Source organism: Carassius auratus, chromosome 35 (genome assembly GCF_003368295.1).
Source record: "Carassius auratus strain Wakin chromosome 35, ASM336829v1, whole genome shotgun sequence".
Classification (NCBI taxonomy): Eukaryota; Metazoa; Chordata; class Actinopteri; order Cypriniformes; family Cyprinidae; genus Carassius; species Carassius auratus.
Genome location: NC_039277.1, coordinates 18,617,317 through 18,630,126, shown reverse-complemented (window position 1 = coordinate 18,630,126; position 12,810 = coordinate 18,617,317). Strand labels below are relative to the sequence as shown.

Here is a 12,810-nt window from a genome sequence, read left to right as displayed (position 1 = left end):
ATGCCACTTCTTCAATTTTTTGTTACTTCATAATTTTTCTGCAACATTTCAAACATGGTTGAGTTGTGAAACATCATGACCAACCTCTATCTTAAATCTCTACTTCTACATGTTGAGAAATGTACATACACACACCACTTCACCTGAGCCAATCAGCATCCAGAAACCTTGACCATGTGATCTCCCCAGCCCTCACAAGAGACTTTTCAATAAAGTGGGATATGAGGTCAGACGCTTAAGTTTCTGCAACATCATTGTTTTTGGACTGTTTAAAGATTGCCTTTTGGACAAAGTGTTGTGTGTGAATGCAAAAGTATGTTTGAATCGCTAATTATATAGTCAATGAGAGACTTATTCACCTTTGTTTAAAGGTTATTATGTCCGTGAGGTAACAATATCTATATGTGTCTACGTGCATTCATAATGCGCGTAACATTGTAAACATTTTTAACCCTGTTGTTCATATGCTTATATATATATATATATCTGGTGAGTGCTAGATTAACATTTGTTGTTATTAGTACAAGTTAAGTTCCTGTTTGAAACAGGTTAGCAAACCTGTACCAGCTCAACGCCTCAGACTACAAATTGAGCATCATACTAAGAACAAGTTTCGAAGCCCAACTCAAGTATCCGCCCCCTTACCAAAACAGAGCTCCACCAACCATTATATGCCACAAATGGGTCAGAGATTTGATGTGCACTATCCCCATGGACAGGACACTTCCAATTCTCCATATAGGGAATCTCAAGACACTGCCAGGCATCCGCAAATACCATGCCGGTCATTTACTCCATCACCTCCGCCTGAAGAAGAACTGATATATCGAGGTCCAACTCCTATGATCCCTGACTTCATAAATCCCAAACCAAGAGAGTTCTCGAGGCGGAAAATTGCTCAGGAGAATGTCCTCCCAACTAATGTGTTGGAAAGGTTCAAATTTCACTAATGGACCATCTGAAGTTAGAGGAGGCTTTACTAATTGCTGACTCGTACTGCCATTCTCAAACTCATTACACAAGGACAATGACTGCTTTAGACCAGCAGTATAGCCAGCCACATCAACTGGCGCTCCAGCGCATTGCAGAGTTATACATCATGTACCCATCCACATCATGTACCCATCCCTACTCTTCAAGAGTTCAAGAGGACATGACAAGGTTCATAAGCAATCAGCGCAGAGGACCCTAGACACAAACAAGAGAGACTTTCAGAGACTCTAAGCCAGCCACTAAAAGCACCACAATTTTTCTGGGTATGAAGAAGGGCGATTTCTGAGTCTACTCCATCTACTCCACCATCTAGGGGTTCTCAGAGACACTACTGCCCCTACTGTGACAACAGTAAGCTTTCCCTCAACAGCTGCAGCAACAGCTTACTAAAGACCAAAAACAAAGCTGGGTCAAAGACAACAATAGATGCTGTCATTGTGGCAGAACTCATAAGTCTGCAGAATGTAGCCTGAAGATGCGCTGCAGATAGTGCAGCAGTCGACAACTTATGCCTCTGCATGATATCAGTGCTGGGAAGCCAGAGAATCCAAGGCTTGTTTAAGATTAAACTGCTGAAACCAACAGCTGTGTATTAAGTACCATGAATGAGAAGATTCTCCTGATTCATAAACAACCTACCAGCAGGAAGGTTCTACTTAAAATCAGTAAAGTGATTTTCAGAAATGGCAAGAGAAGGTTGAATGCATATGCAATCCAGGATGATGGATCAGAGAGAGCTATCCTCCTCCACAGAGCAGCTCAGCAGTTGGGCCTCAAAGGTCAGCCTGAAGATCTCCCACTCCGTATCTCATCAAAGGTGCTTTCACTGCTCAACAGCTAAGCTTCACATTCACACCCAGTGAAGACTAGGGCAGGGGTAGGCAAGTTCGGTCCTAGAGAGCCGCAGACCTGCAGAGTTCAGCTTCAACCCTAATCAAACACACTTGAACAAGCTCATCAATCCATTCAGGATTACTAAGGTACAGGCAGGGGAGTTTTATTTTTCAGGGTTGGAGATGAACTGTGCAGGACTGCGGCTCTCTAGGACCGAAGTTGCCCAACCCTGGGCTAGGGCCTCCATAAAGACACGTCTTGGCTGGATATTACAAGGTTTGATCCAACACTTACGGAAGAACATGAGTAAACAACACTGTCTCTTCACTTCAGTCTCATTCCCGGAAACTGATCTCTATAGGCAAGTAGAGAAATTATGGCAGATGGACTTACTACCCTGGTGTAATGAAAAGATGTGAATCAGATCCAAACAGGACCAAGAGGCAGTGGAAATTCTGGAAAGGAAGAGAATAAGGGTTGAAGTGGAGTGTGTCAAACGATATGCAACCCCTCTCCTGCGTGTCAAGGACTTGCCTAAACAAAAAGCACCTAAAGAAGCCATCTTATCACAGCTGAGGGCCACTGAAAGGAGACTGGCCAGAAATCCACAGCAAGCAGCTGCTTATACCAAATAGATTGCAAAACTGGTACAAGCAGGTTATGTTAATTTTACCTCAAGATGCTGTGACAGACACGTCTGACTCCTGGTTCATCCCAGACCACATGGTGTAGCTGTAACCCAGGTAACCAGGTTACCAGTTAGAAGATTAAAAATTATTTAAAAATTAAGTTGACGAAAGCTAAGAAAATGAAAAAGGGAGGAAAGTTCCAGAAGGAAAACTGTTTTGTCCAATCGCTGTTCTTACTTCAGTGACTGACTTTCCTAACAGCTAATGTTAGCAGTGCATTCGTAGGTCCCACCCACAGGCTGCACGGGCGCTGCTGTTTTTGAACAAGAGAGAGAGAGAGAGAGAGAGAGAGAGAGAGAGAGAGAGAGAGAGAGATGACATCATATAAGACAGCAGCACAGAGTGTTTCTCCAGAAACTCCCTGAGTTTAACATTGACCCAACGAGCAAATGTGATTGAGTACATTTGAAAAGTGGAACTTTCAGAGTTAATGTGACAGCCTGAAGTATTGTCATCTGCAAGAGAAAGAGAGAGAACTGAAAATCGGAGGAGTATAGATGGAGCAGATCCCAGAGTGTTGAAGCCCTGTCATTAATATTCCTTGTGATAATTTATCATCTTATTCTGCTTTGGTGAGAGAATTTTAATATATTAATCTAATCTCATTCTGAAATTATTTGTTATAAGGCAATTTTGAATAGGCCACGTGCATATCGCGCGAGCCAAGATAATTAGTACGTCTGGGCAAAAGCTACCAAATGTAAAATTGCTGAATGTGTCATGAGACGAGAAAGAGTGATTTATTAGTGCCATTATGTTTAATACCTGTCAAATGGTTGTATTAATGTGTCATTTGAGACGTATGTGTATGCATTTGTGATGGAAGTGTTCGAATCAGAAGTTAAGCCTGTCGCGATAGTCGATTAATCGCACGATAAAAAAATTAGCTCGATCATTTTTTCAGCCGCGATAATTTCTTTTTTTCATTTTTTTTTATTTAAAAAAATGTAACATGTCACGATGTGGGGTTGTCCCAGCACTGCCTGTGGACTGCCCACGGCAGAAAACACCCTCTCTGATGGCACAGATGTCCCAGGTATAAAGTATTTGTGTGCACGCCATTTTAAAGAAATAACGGGGAATTTCACCCCGAAGGAAGCTGATTGAGTTGGTTCTTTTCACATGAACTAGTGTGTTTCCGTCATTCTGAAAAGCTGTTGTTTTTAACTCGAAGCGGTGCGGACGCGCATGCGAGTGCGACACTTCCATTATGAGCGCGCATACCGCATTTGAAATAACGAACTTGAGCACAAATAAAGACATGATATGTGGATGGCCCCTTCATTGGTCAAAATGTTTACTTTCGGTTAACATTTGAATGGTCAATATGAGCATCCCTAATTGGCATATTAACATAATATAACATAATATAATCCACACAAAGTCAACATGTTGATATTTATTGCTCTGAATCTGCCATAACATAAAATGTTACTGATCTTTGAAAAGGTGTACCTGCGTTATTATGCCATTATCATTATATTAGTTGAAACTGGTCTTAGAACGACAATATTATCGTTTATTGCGATAATTTCTTGGACAATTTATTGTCCAGCAAATTTTGTTATCGTGACAGCCCTATTTGCAAGGCGTTTTTTTTTTTTTTTTTTTTTTGTGATTCTTTCTTTGAACTTGATCTCGTGCGAGAGTTTCCTGTTTTGTGCCAAATGTAATCCTTTGGTGTGGAATCATGTGGGTCCATATGCGATTACATGTGCACAAATGGAGAGCTGCCCACGGACCTTTGAACTGTGATCCAAAATCATCAACTGGTAGGAGAATTAAAGTTTTCAATCAGTATAGCTGAATATACTGTCGAGTTCAAAAGGACAAAAGTGTAATCTACATTTGTTTTCTGCATTTTTAGTTAAATTGAACATACAATTACCATTCTTTTGCATATTTGGGTCATTGAATGTAATGTCTTGTTGAAGAATTTACTATAGTTAATTGTTTTGAAAGAAACAGACACAGTATTGTTTTTTGAGAATTTCTTTTGACACATTGTGTGAAGTGTGCGAAACATCAAATTGTACTGAGGCTGTTGAACAGTTAAATCCTTGGTCCTATAAAAGACAACAGAAAAATTATGACAACTATTCAGGTACTATCAATTAACTGTTAATTTGTGATCGTTCTACGTGAAACAACTACAAATAGAAAATGTATTTTATCAACTCCTATATGAATCAGAATTAATCTGTGTTGACTATTCACTCACCGGTAGCATCATATCCTCTCTCCAGACAGATTCCTTTCTTCTGATACAACTGGTCCATACTGAACATCATTACTAGGTGTAGCAATCAGTCTCATCGTGTGCTACATGCTACACAGCACAATGGTAAAGACAGGATAGTTTTCAACTGCTCGTTCCAATATCATGGACAAAACCTGAATGAGCTTCTGCTCCCAGGACCAGTGTTGGGGCCATCTCTACTTGCTGTGCTACTTGGATTCAGGGAACATTCAGTGGCAGTCAGCAGCTACTGCCAAGGGGATGTTCCACCAAGTTAGACTGCTCCCAGAAGACAAAACACTCTTGCGCTTCCTGTGGAGAGATCTTAATGCACAGGAACTATATAGTGTGTATGAATGGCAGGTCCTTCCTTTTGGCACCACCTGCAGCCCCTGCTGCACTGTCTTTGCACTCCAGAAACATGCCCTTGATCATAGCCAGCCCGGAGACGATGTCCGTACCGAGCCTAAGAGACTAGTTTTCTGTGATGCCTCCGAACGTGCCAATGGCTCCGTGGAATAACTCCGAACAGAGGACCAACATGGGCAAACAGAGGTGGCTTTCCTAACAGCCAGATACCGTGTAGCATCAAGGAAACAACAATCTGTTCCCCGACTGGAATTATGTGCTGCACTGACTGGAGCTCAAGCTCAAGAACTCCAAACCAAGTTGAACCTACCCATATGCCAAACGATCTTGTGGACTGACTCCACCACTGTCCGCACATGCTTACAATCCAACTCATGCCGGTTCAAAATATTTGTGGGGACTTGGGTTGCAGGGATCCAGGATCTCACAGAGAGAAACAGCTGCCAATATGTACCCTCTGCAAGAAATCCAGCTGATGACATTACTCGTGGATGGAGTCTTGGTGAGCTCGGCCTGGAAAGTCACTGGTACCGAGGACCACTCTTCCTGAAAAATTCATCCGATCTGTGACCTGAATCCCTGAGTTCAAAGGAACTAGACAGTAATGAACTTCGTAAGGTTGGTATCTGCTCTCTAGTGTGCTTCACATATTCTGATTTCAGTCAGTTTAAGACTCTCAAGGAGCTAATAGAGTCCACAGCTCTTCAAGGGTCTACTGATTGTCATCCCACAGCCAGTGATTACAGAAGAGCTGAGATTAGTGTTTTGCAGCAAGCACAGCAGGAATGTTTTCCATCAGGCTTAGAGCAACTGAGGGCTGGTAAACCACTTGTGTGCAACAGCTGACTGAGAGCACTAGCCCCAGAACTCGATGGAGAATCCCAGTTAATCAGAGTCGGTGGACGTTTACGACATAGTCCCTACCTGGAGCCTGACAACATGCACCCTATTGTACTGGATCACCACCAGAGCAGTACACATCGACATCCTCCACAGTCTACAAACTGACTTCTCCCTATGGCCCTCTGGCGTTTCATGGCTAGATGAGGAAACCCCATAAACTTTTGTCAGACCAAGGCACAAACATCAGAGGAGGTGAGAGAGGGCTATGGGAAACTTTTACAGCTCTTGGCCCAGATCTGCAGAGACAGTTCAAATTCCAATTCAATCCACCTAATTCACCACACTTTGAAGGCTGTTGGGAGTGAGAAATTCGCTCTTTGAAAAAAGCACTGAAGGTTACTCTAGGAACTCTATCAGTAACCTTCAAGGTCCTACAAACCATGCTGGCAGAGACTGAGGGAATTTTAAACTCCAAACCACTGGGATATACTGTACGTCATGTAATGCCTCCGATCCTGACCCTATTACTCTAAATTGTCTCCTAATGGGGCAGCCAGATGCATCACTCCCCCTGACAGTATAACCGCAGTCGGAATTGATCAGTCTGCATCAATGGCACCACAGTCAAATCCTTGCAGACCAATTTTGGAGACATTATGTAAAATTCTTCCTCCCTGGTCTTCAAGGTCTTCAAAAAAGGCAAAAGGATACTCCAGACATCCAGTTTGCCACTATGGTGCTGATCATTGACTGGCAGCTACCCAGAGCTCTCTAGCCCATGGGGAAGGTATCAGAAGTTATAGCCAGTTTGTTATAATATTTGTACTATTATCATGTATATTATGTATATTCAAGTTTATGTCACTGTTTCATTTTGTAGATAAACCACGGCCATGACCAAACAGTCAACAGTGTTGAGTGGTGACAATAAACAGGTTAGTCTTAATAAAACAAGTGCATCTTCGTTTCATCTCTATTCGGACAGTCTTTGATGGGTCAGTACCCTGAGCTAGTAAATAGTTCTATATGTTAAAGAGCTACAAAAGCGAAATTTTGTACAAAGGTCAAGAAATGTACAAGGTTAATTTATAATATATTATTGTTTGTAATTTAATATTGTATTTTATATGTATTTATAGTATAGAGAGCTGTACAAGGATAGTTTACATTGGGTGATGATATAAATGATCCATTAATAAATTTTTTCTATATAGTATTGTGTAACGGCAGGATTCAGACAAGCGTTGTAGATCCAAGTGCAAGCTTTTATTAAAACACACCGTGGACAAAACAGGCAAGGTCCACACACCAGCAAACAGGAAAATCCAAGGGAAAAACTGAATCGTAATCCAGAAACATGCAATGGTCAGGGTTGGCAGCAAAACATTCACAAAACACAAGGCAATGGTCCAAGATCAAAATACAAATGGACAATCCAAAGTGACAAAAGAAAACAAGATAATGGCTTAAAACAAGACAATGGCAATGGCAGGGAAAACTCTTGGTAGAGTACACATCAGCAAAACAATACTTTGCAAGTTCTGTTTGACATGGCCATGCTTATATGGCTGCCAAACAGGAAGTAACCATAAAGCAAGCAGTGGGAGTGTAAACAATCATTGCAGAGGTGAGAGCTCTGCTGACTGAGCGTTACATATTGCTTTATTTGAGAATACGTATAAGAGTTTCCATTTTATGTTATTGCGGGTTATTAAATCTGCAATGTTTCATTCTGAATTTTAAATTCTTTTTGCAAAAATATTTTGCTGGTGATTTGAGTTTGAATGGCTTTTAACAATGTGAGTCACTGGGAGATTTTATCCAAATCAATGCTGCCATTTTCATCACAAATAAAGAGTCCTGTTATGTCTGTAGACCATAACCCATACAAACCCCCCACGTAAAACTACTTTAAAGAGCATTTTGCTTATTTTTAAATAAATATTATGCATTTATAAGATCCTATTAACTAAAGACTAAGAGAGAGAGATATGCTACACCACCTATAAAAATAGCTGTGACATTTTTACCTTTATCCCTCCGCTACCAGCGTGGCTTTGACCTTTTTGTCATATGATAACTGCATAACACAAAGGTGAAAAAAATAACAGCGCCATTATAAAAAAAAAAAAAAAAAAATTCATAACATCTGCGTAGACACCACATGCTACTATTAGTGAAATATTACAAGCTTTTTCTAAGATTATTACAAAAAAAAAAAAACAAAAAAAAAAATTATGATAAAGCATGTATTCCAAAATGTAGATGTTAAACTTTGGCAACAGATCATCACAAAACACACACACACACACACACACACACACATATATATATATATTAGTGGTGGGCATAGATTATTTTTTTTATCTAGATTAACCTCACTGTAATCTTGGAATTAATCTAGATTAAAATGGCTTAAAATATGTGTGTTACCGTTATCGTTCACGTACCGAGTAGCGGACTGCAAACGCATCCTGTGTGAAAGCACAATGAGTATGAGTCCGTGCTGCTTCTGCACCATATACGTAACGCACACGGACTGCATACGCACTTCAGACAGACTATGTGTGAAAGGCGTTATTTCCGTCAAATGTCGAGAGCGCATTATTGTAGCGCGAAAGTACATTAACATAATGCGTAAGCGAAAATCTCTCTCACATTAACGCCGATAACGGCCCACCACTAATATATATATATATATATATTAGTATGTATATATATATATATATATATATATATATATATATATATAAATATTATATAAAAATAGAGAGAGTGAAAAAAAAACAGGAATCATGAATACAAGCTAGATGACTTGCTGAGTTTGATGATGACTTCAAAATAATGAAATGGTTTTGCAATTCAATCAGAAAACAGAATGAGTTCATATCTTCACTACAGTGAGTGGCTTTGCTGTGACTGGGACTGGGTGGTTTGAGTCATTTGTGTTCCCTCCTCAGAGAAAGCTCTTTCAAAAACACGTCTTAGAGAAAGTTTAACATTGCTCCGCCCCATGAAAACATACAGAATGGGGTTCAGACAGCTGTTGAAATACGCCAAAGATACAGCCAGTGGATCCACTGCATAACCTACTAAAGAACTTGCTTGATCTCCGTACATTATTATCAAATCCACTATGTGATACGGCAGCCAGCACAGAAAAAAGGCCACAATTACAGCCAGCATGATGCGAAACGCTCGTCCAGAGTGAAAATGTCTCCTGCCTAACTTGCGTGCGATGAATCCGTAGCATGTTGTGATGCATATGAGAGGAATCAAAAAGCCAAACACAAATCTGATGATGCTTAACCTTCTATACCTTCTTTCAGAATGCTCTTCATCAGCTTGATGATGCACACAGTATGTTTCATTATTTTCTGTGTAAATCTCTCTTGACATCGTAAAAGGCAGACTGATAATTAAAGCCAGAATCCAGGCCGCTGCACAGGACAGTCGTGCGATGAACAAGCTGCGATGATTCTGAGCCCAAACCGGTGTGATCACCAGAGTAAACCGATCCAGACTAATCAAGTTCAAGGTGAAAACGCTAGCAAACATGGTGATGTGCAGAACGAAGTGGAAAATCTTGCACGATGTGGATCCGTACGGCCAATAATCATCAAATTTGCTCCCGATCAGATAGTAAATAGTGAGAAGGCAGCACAAGAGGTCAGCAATCGCTAGATTCAGAAACCCTACTGTATTAACAGTCCTCTTCATCTTCAATCCAGCAACATACACGACAAAGGCATTTCCAGGAACACCGAGGATCAAGGTCAGGTAGAAGAAGACCAGAGAAATCACTCTCATCGGATTTTCCAAAATGAAATAATATTCCTCCATTGCAGTGATGGAGCTGAAGTGCCTGGTTTATCCTGTAAAATCATATTTAAAGAGTAAATAACTTTTATAGCTAAATGATTATATGATGATGTATTTCTATTATCAGTGAGGCTGAATTATGATTGCAAACATGCAACATGCTATTTTATCATTACTTAAAATTACAAAAAAAATCATATAAATAACTCAAGGTAAGTAATCATGACTCACTTTGGGGTGATTCGATTCACAAATATTCCGGTAAATGTTTTCTTCTCTAATGCTCAAGACTTTATGCCACTTCCTTAATTTTGTTACATCATCATGCTTCAACATTTCAAACATGGTTGAGTTGTGAAACATCATGACCAACTCTGTAAGGCTGGATAATCTGGAATTCATAAATTGAAAAAAATAGTAATTTCTAAAACTAAATGTCTAAGGCTAAAACAGCTATTTAAATGGCAATTTAACATGTAAATATGCAGAAAATAACTAAACCAATATTTAAAAAATTTTAAGGTAAAGAAATGTTAATTTATAATATATTATTGTTTTTAATTTAATATTTAATTTAATCTGTATTTATAGAGAGCTGGACAAGGATAGTTTACACTGGGTGATGATATAAATGATCCATTAATTTTTATTTTCTATATAGTATTGCTTTATGTGAGTATATGTATAACAATCTTCATTTTAGGTTATTGAACCTGCAATGTTTCATTCTGAATTTTAAATTCTTTATGCAAAAACAGTTTGCTGGTGATTTGAGTTTGAATGGCTTTTAACAATGTGAATCACTTGGAGATTTTCATGTTTTTAAATCCTTTTATCCAAATAAATTCTGCCATTTTCATCACAAATAAAGAGTCCTGTTATGTCTGATGGAGCAGAAGTGGTGAGGAAGCTGCTTGTGTGAGAGATTAAATGTGTTGAGCAGATAAACAAGCTTTTTATGTAATGCTTTTCATTTACTGTAAGATCGCTTTACACTAGTGTAATGAAAGTAAACCTTCCTTAAAGTTATTGCTCTATTTAACTATATCTGCATCCTTCTATTTATGTCATATAGTGAAAGAGTCACTGACTAGCAAAAGGATTCCTATTTCCCAAAAGGTTTTAATAAGTGTTTTGAATTGATCTCACTATGTTCTCTAGGCAGTGAAGCAGTGTGTGTGTTTGGTTTGTGTGTCATCTTTGGCCAAAGTTTGACTCTGACCAAAGGGAACAAGTTTTTGACTAAACTGTTTGATTTTGACCTGGAAGTTTGACGTTTGTACATGTTGGTGTGTAGTTTTGAGATTGTGCTTATAGTTGTGAGAAAATGGTGAATTGTTTCATGAACTGCGTGTTAGCCATCGATACAAGCATGCATTTTAAATGCCACAGAACATTGTAAAAACTCACAGGTGCAAGTCAAAAAACATACAGCATCACATTACATATCTCAACACTTCACTGCAATCAAACACACCCGCAGGCAACCCCTCAAACACTGTGTAAATAACATATTCCACTTTAAACTACACACACACACACACACACACACACACACACACACACACACACACACACACACACACACACACACAGCACCACAAAAATAAAACAGCATGTTGATACTTGCTGTTCAGTAATCTGTATTTTTACTGTATCTGTATTGTCATTAAAACTTATAAATATTTTAAGAGATTATAAGTTACAACAAAGAAGTTTAATATTAATATTCACCAGTTGTCTCATGTCTTCCACTTATTGTAATATGTAACTAATTTAAGTATTGAGCAGTACCTAGGAATTTGTTAAATACAAAAACTTAAAATGATCAATCTAAATGAGTTTAAATTTCATAATGGGGTAAGCAAGACTTTTATTGAAGAAATAACTAGTAATTAGTAAAATCTACTTAAAATATTGTGTTACACCTAATAATACATTTGTTCATTGGGATACTCAATATTTAAGTATTACAGACTACAGATTTTAAGACACACTGTTTAAAATTCCATGTGAAATTTATTTAAGAAAAGGGTTGCAAAAAATTATGCAGTATATTTTAAGTATAGCATTAAGTATAGTATAGCAGTATAGTAAATCTAGCATATTATTATTTATTTATTTTTGTGCAGTTTTACACTTTCAACTGAAACACACCTACATGCTTTTTTATATTTGTGGTGTGTGAGGTTTAAAGTGGAATATGTTATTTACACAGTGTTTGAGGTGTTGCCTGCGTGTGTGTGAAGTGAAGTGTTGAGATATGTAATGTGTGATGTTGTATGCTTTTTGACTTCCATCTGTGAGTTTTGCAAAGTTCTGTGGCATTAAAAATGCATTACAGTTTGTATCGATTGCTAGCACACAGTTCATGAAACAATTCACCATTTTCTCACAACTATAAACACAATCTCAAAACTACACACCAACTTGTACAAACGTCAAACTTCCAGGTCAAAATCAAACAGTTTAGTCAAAAACATGTTCTCTTTTGTAAGACTCAAACTTTGGCCACAGATGACACACAAACCAAACACACACACTGCTTCACTGCCTAGAGAACATAGTGAGATCAATTCAAAACACGTATGAAAACCTTTAGGGAAATAGGAATCCTTTTGCTAGTCAATAGCTGTGTTTACATGGACCCTTCTAATCCGATCGTAATAGGACTAGAAGCACAATCAGAATAAAAATGTCACATGTAAACACGTCAATCGGACTGAATTGGCTCGATCCGACAAAAATTTTGATCGGATTGTAAGGGGTGGTTTATCCTTTTTGTAATCCGAGCGAGAGGACATTTAAACACTTGATTGAAAACCGAAACTGGAAAGTACTGCGCATGCGCAGTGACGTAGAAATAGCGTTATGACGTATGATGTATAACGCATGGAATGAGGTGTTCTTCCTGGTGAATAAAATGTCATAAAAAAGTATCCTGTCATTATAAATCTATATATAACGTTCATGTAAACACTACGTTCTGATTCATCAATCAGAATGAATTCATTCCGATGG

General features: G+C 38.6%; 1 protein-coding gene across 1 annotated transcript; it reads right to left on the bottom strand.

Moving 5' to 3' along the window:
- Positions 1-8,862: 8,862 nt before the first annotated feature.
- LOC113054876 (C3a anaphylatoxin chemotactic receptor-like) lies at positions 8,863-9,839 on the bottom strand. The gene has a single exon (XM_026220654.1). The coding sequence runs from the start codon at positions 9,808-9,810 to the stop codon at positions 8,863-8,865; it is 948 nt and encodes a 315-aa protein (XP_026076439.1). The 5' UTR covers positions 9,811-9,839.
- Between the last annotated feature and the right edge of the window lie 2,971 nt (positions 9,840-12,810).

What these genes read in the sequence shown, in the direction of transcription:
- LOC113054876 (XM_026220654.1), bottom strand. Translation starts at nt 9,810, where the DNA reads ATGGAGGAATATTATTTCATTTTGGAAAATCCGATGAGAGTGATTTCT.